The sequence below is a fragment of the Apis florea genome, unplaced genomic scaffold (assembly GCF_048593485.1).
Source record: "Apis florea isolate Af1SG1 unplaced genomic scaffold, ASM4859348v1 contig_3783_pilon, whole genome shotgun sequence".
Lineage (NCBI taxonomy): Eukaryota > Metazoa > Arthropoda > Insecta > Hymenoptera > Apidae > Apis > Apis florea.
The window spans coordinates 248,803-270,506 of record NW_028256851.1 but is presented as its reverse complement, the minus strand read 5'-3'; the positions used below and the strand labels follow the sequence as shown (position 1 = coordinate 270,506).

General features: G+C 31.1%; 1 protein-coding gene across 1 annotated transcript in view; it reads left to right on the top strand.

Annotated features, from left to right (window-relative positions):
- nAChRalpha6 (nicotinic acetylcholine receptor alpha6) overlaps positions 1-21,704 on the top strand; it is a 336,348-nt gene that overhangs the window by 222,671 nt on the left and 91,973 nt on the right. The window contains exon 7 of the mRNA XM_031920609.2: positions 877-1,071. Coding sequence (XP_031776469.2) covers positions 877-1,071 — 195 coding nt within the window. The remainder of the gene's footprint in view (positions 1-876; positions 1,072-21,704) is intronic.

Below are 21,704 nucleotides of genomic sequence, written 5' to 3'. Positions count from 1 at the left end.
ATACTGTGAAACTATTATCATATCATCCAGGGTGTTAGTTATCTTTAAAATTATTAATTAATAGGATTGATAATGAGTGATCGATTTAAAGAAATATTGTTTATCCTGATACTTTGAAATTCAAACACAATTTGCTCGAGTAATTAAAACAATAAAGCTCTGCTCCTTTTTCATCGTAAAAGAATAGCATAGAATAGAATTTCTCGTTGAAAAAGACTCGCTTAAAATTCATATCGATTTCCATTGTCGAAACCAGTGAAACACGCATCTCCCAAGGGTAAGCACTTAACACAATTACCGTATTCGGTCCGCAACGGGTGTTTAAACTCCTATCGGAATTTGCACCGTGCCAAATTACACCGTCGCGTGCAACAGTCGCCAAACTCACTTTCACACGCGGTCAAAAGCGGCGCGCTGCATGAACGGGAACAAGAGAGGTGTGGCAGCGGATGATTTGAATTTCTCCCTGAGCTTCGTTGGAAACGATTCGACGAGGATCTGTCTATCTAATGGTGCGATACCCTCCGATTGTGTACAATTCTTTTCTATATCTTGCCGTTTAAAATCACGTTAGGCACTTAGGTGTCGAGGTACTGTTAAATTTGTAAAATTCATACGAGAAAAATCTATAACGTGAATGTTAGAAAAATAAAAATTTTACGATGGATTTAAGCATTTAAAATCTTTTTCGAGTTAAATATGTATAACAATGTATAGTAATCAATCTTGTACTATTGATCCATACCAAGTAAATTTGATCGAAAAATATGTTCAAATATGTTAGTCAAAAATCTGTCACACAGATTTATCCCAATTGAATCGTGTTCATTAAACATATTGTCAAATTTACTAACTAAATTTCGCTTTGTGTTTCAGGAATGCCGGGCAAGAAGAACACGATAACGTACCAATGCTGTCCGGAGCCTTACGTCGACGTCACATTCACCATACAGATACGAAGAAGGACCCTCTACTATTTTTTCAACCTGATCGTGCCGTGCGTGCTGATATCGAGCATGGCCCTCCTGGGGTTCACCCTTCCGCCAGATTCCGGGGAGAAGCTCACCTTAGGTAACGTAACTCGTAGCATGCCTTGCCTGCCAAGTATCACACCAGCCAAACAATAATACACCTTCTTTCTCTCTCTCTCTCTCTCTCTTTTTTTTCTTTCTTTTTAGTTCTCTATTCTTCCGTTGATACTTTTTTCGAATTGTCACATACACACGATATGTATACTCTCTGTCTGTCTATCTCTATCTATCTTTCTTTCTATATCTGTCTATCTCTCTTTGTATATGTATGTATGTATACACATACACTTGGAGTCTTGCGACTGTTTGATTGATTTAGTCGGATTATGTTTCTACGATATATTTACCACCTATCTATCTCGCCACTGAAACGCCATCGAGCTGTACTTATCGCGTTCCGTGACAGAAAGATATTTGGAAAAATGGTAACAGGTGTTTTCTTTTCTTTTTTTTTTCTTTTTTTTTTTCTTCTTCTTTTTTAGGGATCGAATCGAAATCGATGGTCGGTCGATATGTTCGATTCGAACGGCCGGACGACATTGCGAATATAATTACACGTTTTCGACGTCTCTCCCTTTAATTATTCCAACGATTCCTCAATGTGTCTCTTATCCGATAAGTGACAGTGGAATATGGATAAATTTGGATAGATTGAGAGATATGATATGAAAATTGTCCACGTCCATCAGATATATTTATGGATTTTTGAACGTTAAAAGTTGAAACGTATATTAAGAAATTTTAATTTTGCAATAAGTATTTGAATATTTTTTAAAATATGGACAATGACAATTTTTGATACTATATACTTCTCGACGAGTTTTTTTTAATTTTTTTTAATCTCAAAAATAGGTGAAATATCATTCTTCGATTCTTCGATCTTCTTCGATCAGAATCAGGCGGCGTCGAGAATTATCGATTCTACGTAACATCTGGTTCGTTCCATCAATCTTTGTGTTTTAATGAGATCGACCTGGTATTGAGCTTCCTCGATCTTCGACCCTGGTTTGATTAACGCTTCGAGATAATTGCTTTTGTTCGGACGGTGAACGAAAATGCTCTTCTCGATTATGAATGGAAATATTGCTTCGTGTTTTAGAGGGTGTTCACGGTAGTTGTGTACAATAGTTTCGTTTAGGTGTCTAATCTCTATTTGCAGATTTATTTTAAGACTCTTTGTTGTCGCGTGTGTTTTTCGACGAAATTCGGAAATATTGAATTTAAGGAGAAATAAATGGGATATCGTGGTCTTAAACACGTCGATAAATTCGATCAAAATATTCCATGAATATTTCACGTAGGATATTATCCTCGTAATGGTTTATTTGGAGATATTTTTTAATAGATATTCGAAGGAATAAATATATATGACGAAAATTTGGCGATATATCCAAATTTCAATTATGAATTTCATTGTGTATTTAATTCTCGAGATGCAAAATTTAATATTTCATTCTTTCCGAATGGGATTATACGTGTGATTCGTATACATATTTTCTCATTTGCAAAAATACGCTACGTGTTTTATTTATTTATTTCTTTTTGCAACAATATTAATTATACCAATTGTATTTAGAGCAAAAGTAAACGGGGAAAAAATGAAAAAAAATTTGATGGTATTTCGTTTAATCCTTAATTTGTGACATGCGCGTGTGTTCTTTAATTGTTTCAAATTCAATTCATTCTGTGGCAATTTTTGGTAATTGATTTGGCAAATGAAAGCGAATATTTAATGGCATGTACGATGCGGAATTTTTTTTTTTTTTATTAGTTCATTGAACGATATTGATTCTTTTTTATTAACGACGAAAATAAAATACTGTAATTGAAAAAGGAAAACAATTACCAACATGTGATCAGATTGTTTATTGAAATTTCAATTTTAATCGTATTCATTATTCAAAAGATAAAATGTTTTTGTTAGTGAAGGGAATAAGTATTATTTTATTTAAAATGGAACACATATTAAATATATTTAAATTCAATTGTTTAATCTTCTAATAGTTTCTCTGTGTACGTTAAAAGAGATACAAAAGTTGTAAAATATATAATAATATTAGAAAATTCTTGAGAAAAGTTTTTGAATACTTTATGCACGCAAAATTGTTTCTTACATATCTTTTCTTACAGTTATGTTCGATAAATAAGAACAAATAAAAACTACAAAATAGTAAGAAAAGAGCAAATATATATTTATGAGAATAAAAGCTTTCATATCAATTATTAAATCTGTTCAAAAAAAATTCGTATTCATGCTTTAAATCAAATACATATTATACATATTTTCAAGATTATTCAATAAAACATAAAAAATATTTTATATAATTGTAACAAAGACACAGTTTTAATAGAAAGACTTTATTAGAACCGTTGATATTCCACGTCACTAATTAAGGATCGAACGATTTCTATTGAATTTAACACTGATAACTGCTGTTACGTACGCATGATTTCATCCAACCAGTGATTATTAGCCGATATTACAAAAATTTTATTCGCATTCCAACGTGATTCAATAATATCTTTCTTTAAATTGCTCAGAACATCGAATCATAACTTTGACTTGAATTACCTAATTTCAATTCGTACGTTATATCTCTCTACAATAATTAATCCTTGTCTCAATTTAATAATTCTTAAATTCGAATTTCGATTGACATTTTTCAAAATTCTAACTGAAAAAACGTATTTCAAAATAACACAAACCATTTCACCCATCATCTCAATAACATAACTTCCTTATTCGAATATTTCACTAATAATCACTTATTAAATAAATTCATCGTGTCTGAGAGAAGCAAAAATTGCTTCGTGGAAAATCAGTTGGCCACCTTTTCGTATTCTCTCGACGTCGATGGCATGGATAGGCTCTCTCGTAAAATGGCGATATCTATGGGAAGGCCGAGTTGTTCCATCGATATTTTCAGCCGCCTTATATGCTCGACCACGATCTCCGTCAACTCCCATCGGGGGCGTCGCGTGATTTCAATTTTGGATAGGCTGCATCCCGCGAATTGCAGCGGGGAAAATCTGCACAATACGTCGTGCATTATGCATGCTGAAGTTGGCCCGCTGCCTATCTATCCTTGATGAGGTTGCAACAATTGACTTTGAGGTGTGCCTTCTGGGATTGGCGGCGGATGGCTCTGGCCACATGTGGACACATGGTTAATTATTAGATTGTTTGGAAATAAATTGCGGTTGCCGAGCATGAAGTTTGTCCGTTTCAAAACCACCTTGTTCGAACAGAGTTTTATTGATTCTTTGTTTATGCAGATACTCGGAGAGGATCGATAAATTATATTTCAACGATAATTAGAATATAAGGGAATAAAATTAAATAATTAGAATTTATTTCTTGACCTAGTTATCTATCGAGTGCTTGGAAAATTAAGTTTCTTATTGAAATATCGTTATTTATCGTTTTTTTTTTATGGATCAAGAAATCCTATTTATACTTTCATAATGTAAGTTTTGGATTAGCAGATAAGAATAATATTCACGTTCGTATAATTATTTGGATTTAGTGTTACTGTTTAAGTATGCATACCGTGCTTTTCTCGCTAAAAGCTCAGATGAATAAAATTCGTGCTGCGGTCAAGGTGTTGAGTCATGTAGAGATTTACAGACACTATCTCTGTTTGCATATAAGGATCGTGGATGACAGTCTAGGGATAGTCCAGGAATTCTGTAAGATATGGTGTGCAATGTCCACAATGTATACAGACATCCATATTTTAATATCTTTTGTGTATAATTTATCTTATTGTTACGTATAAATCATGATCAATATTTATTTTCATTTGTCATCGTCAAAGATTATGGTATTTCATAACTATTAGATGATAATATATATTTTACATTTTCAAATTGTATATTATTTCATTGTAATGAATTAAAGATTTTCGTGAATGAATTAAATCTTTAATCAAGAAATATTATATAATTAAATATTTCATTGGAAAAATTTAATATGCGATGGAAACCGCAATTTATTCTGCATAACTTATACAGCTTCCTATAAAATATGCCCTAAACATATATTAAAGTGTATATTGTCTCATGAAAACGAAACAGCATTTGCACATAAAAGAATATGAAGAGTTCAGAATATTATATTTTCTTTATTATTAGTGTTATAGTTTCAGTATTATAGTCCATTCAAACTCTATGGTATATATTAAATAATATCATAATGTAACTAAATAACTATATAAAATAAAATCTGAGAAATAAAAAAATACAAGTTAGGGAAAAAATAGGGGAACAAAAATAATTTAATAAGTAAAATAATCTCTCAAAATTCACTTTTAATTTAGAAATCACAATTATTGTTTCATCAAAGCATCGATATTATTACTTTCCCCGAATTTGTTGATAGAAACATATTTGTCGAATCTTGTAAACGTTTCATCATAAATTGAAATGAAAATTCCCTAATCTCTTTTAAAAGAGGAATACTTGTTTTTCGAATAACGAATCCTTGAAACTTATTTGTCGTGCAAGTTTTGGAGATTTCAAGATGATTTCTATTAATCAAAAACTAATTATATATGCTCAAACAAATGGAAGTGGATGAAAAAGAAAGATTGCCTCTTCATACATCTTTTGGAAGAAATTTAATCATAATGGTTTTGCAAAAATATAGAATATAGAATACACTTTTGACATTATATATTTTTCTTCTAGTAATAAATATTTCGTTTTTTACTATTTAAGAACAATTTTCTAAAAAAAAATTGTTAAAGAAAGTATTTTATCAAAATGATCTTGATTTTTGCATCGAAGATTGTAAATATCAAAGCCAATATTTATTCTTTGGTTACTCAAGATTAATATATATTTAATCATAATTAACATTATTAAAAAAATAATAAAAAAATGATCTATCTATCGTTGATATTTATCTATTTCAATAAAATGTATCTATGAAAAAATAATATTAAAAGATAAAAATCCACAGAGTATAATTTATTGCTCTATATATCTTACAATCTTCGAATTCATTTAAACAATTTCGACTTAACTTTCTATTCCCAATTACTCGACTTTGACAAAAAAGAATCCCTATAAAAAATCCCTTTTCATCGTGCAATCGTGTCCCTGTCGTTTCGTTTCCTTTAAAAAAAAAAAAAAAAAAAAACGTTTGAACGATTTAACGACACGATTTAATGAAAATGATCGTTTTACTATTTTTCGTTGGACGCGCAATCGAAAGACGTCTTCGAGTGAATCGACTCGTAATAAAAACCGATCCGCCAGAAATATCGATTCCGAACGACCGGCTACCTACACTAAATCAGATTTCATTCCACGTTGCACGTATATATGTTTATTTCAATGGCCTCGCGTGATTGTGTTCGTTTATTCCACCCGTTGAGCACGATCGTTCTTAACTCTTTAATATTGACGTGGAGCTTCGCCTCGTCGAATGGAACACTTTTCACACGAAATAATCCTGAGTTCTGATAGATTTATGGCGAATTACTTCCAGACGTTTCCCTCGTTTATCGTGCTCTAAACGTGAATCTCACCAACGTGATCTCTCCAACGTGATCTTTCATAATGCATGGTAGATTGTCAGTGGAATTATTAACAGATTGATCGAAGTGTTTGTAATCTCTGATATTGGAAACGTTGCATCATTTTTTGGATTAATTGCATCAGGAAATTTGCTTCTCCTTTGAAAGCAAGAATATTCGTTTTCAAATTGAAATATATGACGTTTGTTGTCATAAAAACCAGCCGCCATTTAAATCGTGACGAGATGGTTTTCTATGCAGTTTCAATTTTTTTAACTATCGGGATAAAAATCTGAAAAATCTATTTTGTGTTTATAATAAAAAAAATGTGTAATTTTATATAAGAGAAGGTTCTGTGAGGGTAGCTACGCGCAAAACACGATGTAAAACGAAAGGATCGAGAATTCAATTCGCTGGCGAGATAAACAAATTTTGTTTTTTTTTCTTTTTTTTTTTTTTTGTCAAACTATATGTACTCGTAAACTTCAACTTCATACGAAAAAAAATATCTATTGCAAACCATGCTGCGAATACGACAGATCTGTACACAAAAAAATAATAGTACACAATAATCTTCGATAGCCATAACAAATCATTCTCTCTTCTTTCTCTCTTTTTTTTCTTTTTATTACCAACCAAAATATCAAAAAATTCTTCTTAATACTTTTCCAATATTTTTCATCGATAAAAATAGAAGAGGAAAATAACGTTTTCCTAAAATAATTTAAATTGCACAAGATAAATTTAAACAAGTCTCTCAATTTACAAGTATCATTTAAAATATTCAACTCCCAACTGATCCTCCTCATATCTTCAATTACGTGTTATTTATACATTGATAATCTGCATCGCAACATTGTTCCTAATCCTCCAAATCGTCCAAACCCCCTCGAGACAAAAGAGAAAAAGAATAATCATCATTGAGAACCGCCTTAACCCACAACTTAGCCCATAACCCTTAAGCCTCTCCCAGGAGTAATGCGAGGACAGAAGTGGGTTTCTGAGAAAGCAGAAATTTCGGTGGAGGGAGGGAAATTGAATTTCCATTGGAGCCATCGCGGGCAACGACAGGATCGATGTTGGCAGGGATTCGAGCTCTCGTCGACGTTGTTCCCCGTGCACAATTGCCGTTGTGTACACAAGCCCCGTGTATACATACAAATACGGACGTGGCCTGCATGCTGCGTGTCCCCCGTGAGTACCGTGAGCGTATAATTTTCCCGTGTCGCCTGGAAAACACCGTGAAAATGCACCTCGTCCCGACAACATCCCCTTTGGGGACGCGCGCTTGGACACACGCCGTGATTTTTACTCGATCGAGAAAGTTTCACCAGCCCTTCCTCGATTATTACATAGCTCGCGATTCCATTCCTCTGGCGTTGACGTGTGCGCTGCTCGTGGATTAGATAGTTGAGGAGAAGAAATTTTCTTTGTTTGAGGAATAACAATCCTCCCTTAAGTGAATCCTCTTTTAGTGTAATAAGGAAGAGGGATTTTATGTGTGAAAATGTATACATCAAATTCTTTTCTGGAAGAATATTTTTAAGAGTATGAAATTAATGTTTTCCATTTTTGTTTAAATAATTCTGCATTTAATGATACTGATGAAAAATTTTAAATCATAAAGTGTTCAAATGACTTTGTCATGTTGTTGTGATTCCTGGATAAAATCAAACTTAAAATTTTAAAGCTTGGAGATTGATCTTGCTTTCTTAAAGAGATCTCCCATCGACAAAAGAGTTATTGATGCGAATTTCCTTATATAAGACGGTACACGAAAAACTTTCGTTCTACATCATCGATGATCGAATAGTTGGATAGAATATCGATAAAAATACAAACAGGAATACTAGATGGATAAAAGATAGAATTTCCCGAAACGCTCGTAATACGTGGAATTTCCAAAACACGTTGATAATATCAAGTTATCCGGAATATTGGACCGGTGTGGATCTATTCTTATCTAATGCTCGAACGCTATAGGCTATTGGTCGAAGGAGCGAGAGTATAATATCATAGAAATTCCATTCCATCCAAGTTTCATCATCGCCGTAGCCTTAGCCAGGACTCGATGTAAAATGGATTCCGCTCGAAACCGGTCCAGAAATAAGATTCTCCTTAGAAATTCCGATTAGTCGTGGGTTCAGCATGCATCGGGGATGCTGGGAGGGCCGATGTTACAATCCTCTAATTTCTTGTCGATTTCCGCGATGGGATTGGACCGGGCAAAGAACGCTTGAAATGAACGAGGATGCAATCCGTGTATTCTTGGTGATTTTGGTATTGGCCAATGAGATTCCATATTTCGAGGGTTGGGGATAGTTTTCCGTTATCTGTTACAAATAATTTAGAATTTGATGAATAATTTGTTCGAAAATTGTAACTTAAAATGTAAATTTGATAATTTTTAGAAAGGATTGTATGGAATTTGGTAGTTGAAATTGATGAAATTTGTATAATGTGTTTGTATTGTAACGTTTTGAGCAAAATATTTTGTTACATTAAAATATTATTGCAAATGATATATAGATATAAATGTTATATAGAAATAGATATTTAGGATAACAAATATTTTTGTGAAATATATTAAAACAATATAGGACAATAACTTTAAACTGATAGTGTATATATAAAGGTGAGATATGCAAAATAGCGATTGAATTATAGGAAAGACGTATACTAAAAAAACTTGGAGTAAAGATAAGAAATTACCAAGACAGTTAAATTCGTTTTCTGTTTGATTTTAGTTCTTAAGCATCTTAACTTTCTTGATGCCAATAATGGTCTTTGTAATTAAATCTTAAATTTATCCTCAAAGAAGATTCTTTCTTACCAAGTTCTTGCAATTTATATTATGAGAATAAAAACTTTATTTATATAGATATAAATATATACAATAAAAATGACAAGTAAAACAACTGCAAGAGTTACATATAAAGAATTGTATAGAATTACAAAAATTCTATTTATTTTATCTAAAACAGTTTCACTCGTTTACATAAATTATAATATATAAAAAAAAGCTTTATTTACGTGCTTCGTTTATATCAATACTGTTATATCAATATGTTTTAAGTTAAGACATTCACAATTGGATTCATATCTGAACATATTTCATTCAAGCCCTCTTCAAATTTTACATGAAAAATATTGAAAATTATGAATGATCCCAATTTTTCAAGTTATTTGACCGTGTCAAGAATAGAGCAAAAACTAGGATTATTTCTCCTTATCAAGTGAAATAAATGGGAAACATTATTCAAATTGCCTCGAATTTCAAGAAACAACCGTTCTCTATCCCCCAAAAAGAGCAAGAGAAGAAATAAATCAAACGTTTTACGAACTTGCTAAGTCTCTCCAACGGAGATAATAAATCCGTTGGAGTGGCGACGTAATTTATTAAGGAACGCTTCTGTGTGTGCATAATTCTCGAAAAAAAGAAGAAAAAAGAGGGCGACGCGCAGAAAGTGGCCCCGGAAGCTCTTTCCATACCGAAGATAGGGAGAAAACGCGAAACGTTGCGTAATCAAATCCCTTTGAGAAGCGAGGAGGGATGTGTCGGTGGCACATATACCGGTGTCCGTGATTGCAAAACGTTTGCGACACGGCAAAGAGCAAGATATATCGTATACAGTCGGGAAATGGTGCAATTAAAGCATAACCGTTTGTCAGAGCTATGCGTGTCACTGCTGTGCGGTGGAATTTATTAAAAATTGTCCTCGCCTGCTGTAATTTTCACGTAGAGAGAACCATCTTGGAGATTTCGAGGGGCTCTGTTGTAGCGGGAGAAGACGTGAGGATCTTCGAGTGTATCTTTAGTTTGAGACAGGTCACTTTGTATCGCGTCGTTTGATATTTTTTAATTATAATTCGATTGTTTTATTCTTAAAGATTTTAATTTTTGGGATTTTATATGAAATGAAATAGGATTTAGAAGTAACGAGATTGCATTGGGGATATTAAATATACATTTGAAAAGCAATTTTTTAATGCGTCCAGCTAGTTCTTAATTTGGAAAAATATGAGAGGATCCTTGAATAAATTTTTAATTGAATATAGATATTCGATGTTTTAGATGTACAGATTATTTCTTTTTTTAAAATGAAGTAAATAAATTAGAAATTTTTGTATGCAGGATGATTTGTTATATTACAAATGAAATCAAGAAATGATAGTCAAAATTTTGGCTAATTCTTAATTAAGAATTTTTAAATTATAATATTTTGATATTTAAAGTATTATCAAATTATGTGATCGATTACTTAAATTGGAATATTTAGTGCAATGTATTTGCAAATTCGATACATTTGGTTAATGAATCAATTCAAATTTTAGATGCAAGTTACATAATGGCCTCATTCCTGAGATATTTTCAATCACGGGATGAAAATGGCAATATGCCAACCACTCGGTTTCAATATATCTTAAGCTGTCTGACAATGAATAATTCTGATACAGATTCTACTTACTATCGACTAGTCATTATTATTGTTATAAGAATTGTCAAATTAAAATTGATTATCACAGAGAAGATAACTCGAATTTTATTATTTAAATTTATACTTGAACTATCGTCATCAAAATTCAAGATGTTACGCCTATCTATACTGTACAGAGAAATTTCCGTGTTTCGAGGAATTTCTTGTACAAACTAACACCTATAACTTCTTGAAACTCTGCTTTGAAACACAATAAGATGTAACTATGTTTCAAACTTTAGAATTCACGGAACTAAGTAATGGCCGTTCTTATGTGTAATTATTGAAATACGATGCTTTGAAATCACAGTAGATATTCATCTTTCATTTAAGAATTCGTTATAATTAGCCAAACTGTTTGTTTAGAATTAGAATTCTCTTCGTGAAATAATTTAATAAGATAGATTTAGTTAGAGTAGTAATATATACTCTTTGTATATTCAGATAAATTAAATTGTTATTTGGAAAAAAAAATGCAAATGAAGAGTGGAACAAGGAAATGCAACAGTATTATTGATGCCATTGAATAAAAAATCTAGAATATTAGAAGACATTTATAAATAATTCTGAAAGTAGAATCTTTTTCTTTATACGAATTTGTTTGCAAATTAAAAAAAAAAAAAAAACATTTTTCAAATTAAAATATTATTATTTAATATAAATGATATTTGGGTAATGTAATTAAAATTTTGAAACGTTTTGTATTTAATAAAAGCAATAGTATTAAGAGAAATTATAATTTTTATTATAATATATTAAATTAGGAATCTATATTCATATTTTTACCGATTCAATTCTGAAATTGGTATATTTTTTTTCTATAGATTTTTATCTTTCTACATGACAAAATTCAAGTTTTATTCGTATCACATTTAGCGTTAAATCCCCAAAGATTTCACGCGCTTGTCAAATCTATTTCGTATGCAACAAACTGATACGTACAGTAGAACTCCATTAAACTGAATTTCATTTATTGAAATGAAATTTTATATAGCGCCCAATCATCTCAACTTCTACTGCCTGAATTCAATTATTCAAATGAACCAAAAAATATCACAAATAATAGTCGAATTTCATTCCAGTTACACGAATTATATGAAATAATAAAAAAATCTAATTAAAAAATTTAAATTTTCTAATATCAAAAATTCAATAATTTCTATCTATATTTTCATATTCCAATCTTTTATTAATTATCAAGTAATTATTTAGTTGATTGTTAATTAAATTAACATGTACTTGATGTGTTTTCAAATTTAATTTCTTTGCAATGCAATCCTTTTTATAATCTTTCTATTAATTAAATTCAATACAATCGACTAGATATGAACAATTATCAATTACTTTAATAATCAAAAAATTTGAAACAACGTTACAATAGATCAATAGATCAATTGCATAAATCCATAAAATTATAAATAAAATGAAATAGTACCTTGAGAAAAGAGTAGAAAAGAAAGAAACTTCATTATTAATCTTTTCATTAATATTCACGCAACCATCATCACGAAGTTTTAAATCACAACACGGCTGACAAACTCCTTTGAAACTTGCCCACTACTAAATCCTACTCACCACAATTATACTTCGTCTCTCGTATCTATTCACATTCGGCAAGTAATTACGAGTTTGTTTCGCGAGCAAACGGAAGAAGAAATTCCCGCAGGAAATCTGAATAAGAAAGATCGAATCTCGTGCTATCTGCGCCTCGTTTTCCCGGTATCCCCTCATTGTTATCACTGTTGTCTCCCTTTTGTCCTTCCGCCGTCACGTTTTCTGCCATTGTTCCGTCTCTCCACGTGACGCGAGTTGTACGTTGCTGGATCGGTTCAAACCCTGAAATCTAACTCTTGTGACTTGAGAAAAGAATTTTCGAAACTTCTGAAACGACTGATGTTTTGATAATTCGCGAAGTTTAGGGGAAAATATTGAATCTAGGGAGTTTGAAGCGTGCAGAGTGGCGCCATCTACCCATTTGCCGATGCACAGCGCCATGGGCGAAAACGAAGTTGAGGCGAACAAACATTTCACGTCAACTTAAATGGAATTAACGTTCATGTTGCTCGCAAACTGTAACATTTGTGAAAACTTCGTTCATTCTTAATGGGGGATTATTCTTTGTCTGCTTAAACCGTGGACTTTACCGCTATTATGTTTGGTTTCTCTCGTTTTTTAATCGTAATATGTAAAATACGATGTTAATATCGTTATTTATTATTTTGATACACTCGTGATGAAGATTCTTTAGAATATTTTCGAATAATGAAACAATTATTTTTGTTACATTGTAATACATTTATTTAAATAGATATTAATCAAATTGATAGTAGTTTGTTTAAAATTTTAAAGATTATTCATCTAATAAATTGTTGCTATGATATTATGAAATATAAAATGAAACATGTTTATTACAATTTCTAAAATCACGTTATATTCAGCATTAACTTCGGATTAGTATTTATCTAAAAAATTTATAAACTTGTACATTAATCTTCCTAATCAAAGATTATTTACGTAAATTATTCTATTATTATCTATATACAAAAAATAAAAAAATTTATATTTCCAATTGTTTGAGAATTCTCTAAGGTAACAAGAGGATTCTTCAAATCTATAAATTTTTTCATTGTTGCTAATGCGCGCCAGTAGAAATCCTTTCCAACTGAGGAAAAAGTTTTTCGAGATAATATTTTGACAGAAGTCGATTTATCAGAATGCACCATCCTTCATTCCTTAACCCCCTCTTTTTTCTCGGATCTCGAGTTCTTTCTGTTCCGTAATTAATCACCGGGCAAGCTGGGTCCCTCGTGCGAGAGTTTTCTTCCCAGTTTAATGTCGATTGAAAGTTCGCTACATGAGAAAGATCATGTAGCATCATAGACATTGGTAAGATGAGCAAAATATCATGGTAAGATCGATATTATTTTTGAAATTTAATAATTTTCACAAATTCTACAATCAAATTGCATTGACTAAAGATTATTTCAATGATACTACTAATACCAAACACGATAATTTTAATATTTATCATTAAATTACGACTTAATACAAATGTATTTAAGAAATGGAGGTTTAATTAGTTTTATTATTTCAAGTGATTTATAAGTAAATTCCATTAGTGATAACACAAGGTCAAACGATGTTAAAATAATATAATTATCTTACAACTTATCTACTAACTTTCTGACATTATTATTTAATGGATTTTACGAAAAGGGCTGCAGACAATTGTACTAATATAATTGAAAACTCCTTAAATTACATTCACCAAAAACTACGTGCCAGCAGTAAAAAGAATCTATATAACATACTTCCAGCCGAAAGTCATTATTAAAATCGAGAGGAAGGCAGAGGCGTTCCATTATTTTTCACTAATTGAAGAGCACATCTCAATAATATTCAGCCTGAAGAAAACTCGAGTCGAAGACAATTTTCGCCGTAGTCAAGAGATTATTATTTAAGGCAAAAATGTAGCTCTTTAGGCACGCCATTATTGCGTCCATGAATGAAATTTCCATAATATTACGCCGCTGTAAATTCCAAGCAGCTCGGCCACACCGAATTTTCATTAACCGGATAAATAACGCATACCTCGTTAAGACCGAGCAAAAGTGACATCTCGCCCTCTCTCGTGGAAAGTGCATCTGATTGGGTATTAGCATGACAAAGGGTTGGACAAGAGCGAGCATCCCTTATGTTACGAGATTGACGTTTTCTCACGTTGCATCAAGAAACGCGCGACTTGTTCGAGACTTTTTATGCTCGAGTGTATGGAAAAAAAGGATGACGAGATGAAACGAAACAAATTGCACTACTTTTCGCGGATAAATTGCATTTGACAACTGACTGTTGCTTGTATCCTGAAAATTGAAATTCTGGAAATTCTGGAAGCGATAAAGTGATAATGGTAAATGATTATTGTAACAATATTTATGGAGATATATAATTGTCGCCAAAATGTTACTCGAAGAGATTTCACTGCAGTGGAAGAATGTTTTTCTTTTTTCTTTTTCAAGGTCAATTCTTCAAGGTGAAATTTATGAAATGAGAATATATTTTTTTGTATGTATCGATCAATGCAGCTGGTAAATAAAAAAAAGCCTCTTAGTGGCTCGAATCCATTAATTTTAACTTCAATTTTAGAAAATGTAACGTGTGATGGATAGGTGACCTGAATCGTGAAATCCTTTGTTCTAAGGATTTTTTTTTTTTTGGCAAATTTATAAATAACATATTTGGGTCTTTTTAATGAGTCTCTCTAAATATAGCATGTTGTAAGATTTTTATATTATTTTTTAACATAACTGTTTTGACTTTTAAAGCAAATACAATATAAATAAATATAATCACAAAATTTTATTAGCAAAATATAAAAATATTAATAAATATCTAAAAATATTAATAAATATGTTTATACTAATTCGATCTTTGATCTCGAAAAATTCTTATGTTTTCATGGTTTAACTAGATTATTTAAATTATATAATTTGAATATTATATAATTTGATCTTTATATAATATTTTTAATGTAGTTCGTTGAAAAAAATCACTAAAAGATCTGATGGTATCGTAAGATCTTTTTAATATCTCGTAATGATTCATCGAAAAGAGTGAAAAATCTAATAATTCGTGCATATCATAAACGTTTTCTATGAGCTATTTCATTGGCTACTTATATTTCTTTCAAATCTAAGGAATCTACTAGAAAACGTAGCTTTTCATGTTATTTTAAGTGAAAAAATCTAATGAGCTTATAGATCAGAAGAGATGGTGCTGCAGGTTTCATCTGATTCATTTGCAAAATATTAGTTGAGATATGAAATAAAATATAAATTCTTATTACAGAATTCTATTAATGCCATATCTGGGCTTTCGATGAAAGATATCATCTTCCAATAATATCAAAGATTAATATTCTAGAAGAAAATAGAAAGTAAAGGAGAACATATTTATAATAATAATCTGTATGTTTCAATGTGATTGAGTTTATTAAAATAGAAACAATATCATTACATCAAGATAACATGTATACAATGTATAATACTTTTATTTATCTTGAACATAATATCAAATAAAAAAAAAATAGTGGTGAGGGATGATTTAAGATAAATTTGTTGAAGAAGAAAAAGGTTAGGAAGATTAATAGGTTTATAAATATTTTAACAATAAAAGAATAATGGAGCTTTAAAAGTGAAGAAATTAAATAAACTTGAAAATTTTAAATAGTATTATAATTAACTTTATCACAATCTATAACAAGATCAATTTTCATAATTTATATTTAATCTATTTCTACTTCTTGTTAAAGTATTATTTTGTATACATATTCTTAAATTATTTATTTTCAATTTTTTATCTTAATATATTCTGATGCACGATAAAATTTCCATTTATGATTTATTCACACTTCAAGTACAGCGTATTTGGTAGATCAAGATAAGACTATACTTCAATCACGTTAAAAGAGAAAACTTTGAAGCACTTTAAAATTAGCAAAAATCATCCAGTTTTATACAATATGTATTCTAACAATCAGATCTTTTAAGTAATATGATTTATGTTTGATCGTTTCCTTTGAGAATCTTACGATACTTTGTTTAATAATCACATTATCAACTTTCTGCTTTTATCATAATCTTACATCAATTAATCACATCAATTGCAATAGTTAAAATTAAAATTTCAAGCTTGTTATTTAGACAACAAAATTGGTGCACGTTATAGAAATATAAGTTTTAATATAAGTTTCATTTTATATTCATTATTATTATTTATATTCTAATTATGATATGAACAATTCGTTAAAACTTATAATTCTTTAGAAAAAAATAATGAAAAATAAACTCATATAAAAGAAATTTATCGTACAATGTAATTTATACAATAAGGATGTAGATCCTTATTTTTTCTTTGCATTTCCTTTTTTTTTTTTTTTAATATTAAGCCAAGGAAGCAACAATTTTATAATTTTTATCATTTATTTTTTCTAAAATTGTTAGATTCGCTTCTCTCCTATTAAAGATCCTCCTTATATTTTAATTTAAATTATTCTCCAATCTCTCGTCAAAGTACATTCGACTATCGGCATAAAATAACCGGAAATGTGCACGTAAAGACGGTATATCCGAGTTCGCGCCATACTTCGCACAATTTGTGTCACCGATTTCTATACAGGTGTAACTAGCGATCTTGGAGCAATTCCGTAAATGATCCGTGCAACAAAGTGATTTATCGACAAAGTGCACATTTGTGGACCGCAAACCGGCCAACCAAGAATACAGCGAACATTTCTCCCGACAAATCCGTGTACTTGCTCCCCACGTGTAAATCCTCTTTGCAAATGCATTGTTTCTGCATCGGGATTAATAGAAAGATTAATATCGTACCGTAAAAACAACGAATTCACATTTTTTCTTTTGATGAAAAGAAGTAATATATTGCCTAGGATTTTGCCTAGATTCGAATATTTTCTCCATAGAGATTTTCATGAAAATAATGTAAATTTTTTCTTCAATATCATATCATTGTAATTGTTGTAGAAGGTTTTAAAAATTTGGATAAATTTTAAGAATATTAAGAAGTTTCGTAAAATATGAAGTGCAATATTGTGCAGCAGATATCAATCAAAAGTTAACATAGTAATTGTATATTTAAAAGAAATTTAATATTATTTAATTCTGCTTAAAATTATTTTAGAAATAAAAAGAGAATGTTTAATGAATATTAATGATAATATATTATAGATGTAGAGTAGAACAGAATATAATTTAAATATAAAAGGAATAAATTTCTGTTAATTATATTATTAATCATAAATTTACAAAATAAATTGTGAAAAGGTTGCGATAAATTTTTCTGAATGTTACTCCTTTCCATTGACAATCCTCTCTGAATAACAATCAGAGAATTGTTCTCTATAGTATCCACTTCTAATAGAAATATCGCTATCATAAAATCTGGTACATTCAACGCAGAAGATTTATGAGACTCATCTCTGCGATAAAACATCATTTAAACGCACCAGCTGCTACCTTGCTTCACATTGAATCGTTTATTCGTTAATCGCTATGTAAATTATCATTACTAGCTATTTTAAAATAGCAATAAAGCAATAACACAGCCTTTAACGAGATAAAATATCAATAGAATATAACGATTCTGTGATGCCCAATTCTGAAATTTTTAATAATTTGCCTTAAACCCGATTAAATCTTATTAAAATTAGTAAAAATTCGAACCGCTATAACTTCGAAAATAATAACTTCCGGTCAACGAATCAGTGCTCGTTAGAAGCGTGAAACCTTGCTCTTCAAAATGCTTTTTCATTTGTCTCGATACGACTTCCGGTTCTCGAGATATCATCGTGTAAAGAAAAGAATATTTTTCATTTACTTTAAAATCGATTAAATCTTATTAAAATTAGCAAAATTTTAAACCGCTATATCTCCAAAGATAATAACTTCCGGTCAACCAATGAACGATCATTGAAAGCGCGGAAGCTTGCCCTTTAAAATGCTTCTTCATTTGTCTCGATACGACTTCCGGTTCCCGAGATATCATCGTGTAAAGAAAAGAATATTTTTCATTTACCTTAAAATCGATTAAATCTTATTAAAATTAACAAAATTTTAAATCGTTATAACTCCGAAAATAATAACTTCCGGTCAACCAATCAGTGCTCATCAGAAGCGCGGAAGCTTGCCCTTTAAAATGCTTCTTCATTTGTCTCGATACGACTTCCGGTTCCCGAGATATCATCGTGTAAAGAAAAAGATAATTTTTCACAATTTAGTATCTCCGTCCTTGTCGTTTACTCGGACCTCTCGCTCGCGCCTCGTCTCGCTGACCTATCCCAAACTCCAGACAAGCGGCAGACGCGATTCCTAGAAATGCATAGTAAGCATTTCCAGGAAAAATAAGTAGGTCACCGTGTCGCGAGCCCATTCATAATCTTTGCAATGTATTAAGCGCTATGGTCACTTCAAATCCTTATATCTCGGCAACCGATTGAGATATCGGGATAAATCAAAAAGAGATTTTAATGGCATAACTTTCTCTATTTCCTGAATGGGTTTTAATGACAAAATTTGTAAATTTTTTTATACGAAAATTCGAAGTTTCTTTACGAGTTTATATTGAATATAACGATTTATTATTGAGATATAAAGTGATGACATGTAGGGATATAATTTAACATATATTTTTGTATATTAGTCGAATATTTGCATACGTTTTATGTATTTAAAAATCTGTAGTCTATTAAAATCTTACGTAATCTTTATTTTGTTTACCAGATATCGAATCGAATTTCCATTATCCGAATATTTATAAGAAGTGGTGGTTGTTATTGCTTGATTATCCATAACTTCTCTATCTCAAAATACAAATTATTATCCAATATCATAGGTGAAACCTTTCTAACTCAGCTTCGCACATTAATCGATCACGCATCAACACGCGTGTTACGTAACCGCGAAACCGTCAAATGGACACTCGAAACTAATCACAAGGAACTAATTGTCCATTTTCCCTGATCCTGACCAACAAGTTTCGATGTTATTGGCGGTTTGCCACTTGCATCTTGCCGCGATTTCCGACTCTCGAATCTTGTTGAAACGTGATCCTGAACTCTTATCCGGATGTCTGGTTAGAAAACGAATCGAAATTCTCAAGGAAAGACGCGTGATCGAAATTCTTGAAACGAATTGCAATCAAGAAAATTGAAGTCTCGCATTAAGTCGTGTTACAAAAATTATGTTTCGACACTGAGCTAGTTTCTAGTTATTAATTAATACAAAAGACTTAAAAAAGGAAATGAAATTAATAAAATACGTATCATATAATATATTTATTATTGAATGTATTTATATATTTTTTACATTTGTTGCAAAAATATGAATATTAAGTATATAAATTCTACTCTATACAATCCTCCAATAATTATATACAACTTTTAATCACGAAATTATAATCACACACACAAAATATACATATCCTATTATTATTCTGTTACATAAAATTATAAAATTGTCAAAAAGAATATTATACCTTAGAATTGAAACGAATGCTCGCAAGCTAACAAACAAATTTTCTATTTTATTTTTTAAACAAGCATAATTCTATGAAAACGCTGGACAATGTAAACCACGCATCCTTTCAAAATATCGTAATCTTATGTACGGTAATCCGTCTCCTAAGTTCTCAATTATGGAAATTATGGAAATTTATGTAGTCCTCCTCTGCGCTTGCACGATAGCCGCCATATTTGTTGAACGTGGACAAGCAACTAATGTTTATCCTCCACGTGAATTCTCCGATAATGAACGCGATCTTAGGATGATGCTTACCTCCTGCATCCTGTATAATAAGTTAGTCATTTTGCTTTCGAAAATATCAATTTTTCAAACATTGGCTATTATTGCCACAAGAAAAATCATATACGACACACATATATTTTTATCATCACCATAAACTTTCATTATTAAACTATCCTCTGACCACTTTGATATATCGAAAACGTCTTCGACGAAGTCTTTATTTGGTCCACGATCGGCAGAAACAAATGGAGTTGTGCCTCCTCTCATTCTTCCACGACACGAATTAACGAGGAACGGCCGAATGGGCGCGAATTATCGACACTCCCCTGTAAATGATGGCGGTTATCGCGTAATAATGCAATTCCAGACACGTTAACCGCATAAAGTTATTAACGACTCGACGGCTGACTCTGTGTTCGCAGCACAAGTTACGCAGAGCGGAATACTCGTTCACGCGTGGGATTATGGTCAGCTCGCTGCGGAAATTACAAATATGCGCCCTTCGATGTGATATATCTTGCCACGTCCCACGCCAATTTAACCACCGTGTGACCAGTGAACGAAGAGTATGTATTAATATAATTGGTGTAATGGCATCTTAAGCGTTTCACCGGGAAATCGATCCTTTTAACGTAACTTCTTAAGTAGAATGACGAGAGAAAAAGAGTTCGTGATTTTTTAGAACTTTTTGAAAAACGATTATGCATCTTATTATCACGATCGAATGACAATTGTTACGCGTGTTCAAGGGATGATGGAGAATAATGTAGTGTAATAAAAAGATATTCGTGTTACTGAAATATATTTAATGAAAATGTTTGAAAGAATTTTTCTACAATGTGCAAATAAAAATAAGGAAAGGAGCGTTCGATGATGTTAGAAACACAGAAATTGTAAAGTTAAAATATTTAAATTAATAAAAAAAGAAATGTAAAAGATATTTCTACAATTATATAATTATGAAATAATTAATCGTCTGTTTTTCATTTTTGATATGATACGTCAGATTTGAAATGAAATAAAAAATATTAAAATATTATTATTATTATTATATACGCGGAAGATAGTTATTTGAACGATGCAATAGTAAATTATAGAGCCAACTAGAACAAGTATTGACAGAATTCTTCGCTAATATATATCAAACCTACATCTAAAACGTTCTTTAATCCATCAGTGACGGCGATTGAAAGGGGTTCCATTCGTGTCACGTTCCTTTGTCGGTTGTTCCTTCGATCAGCTCGTTTATCATTCATTGAAGGCACGAGTCGTGGAAAAATAAAATTCGATGACGGTAAATTTGCTTTCGATAAAACGGGGAATGGAATGGGAGAAAATAAATTCTGTGCGAACCAA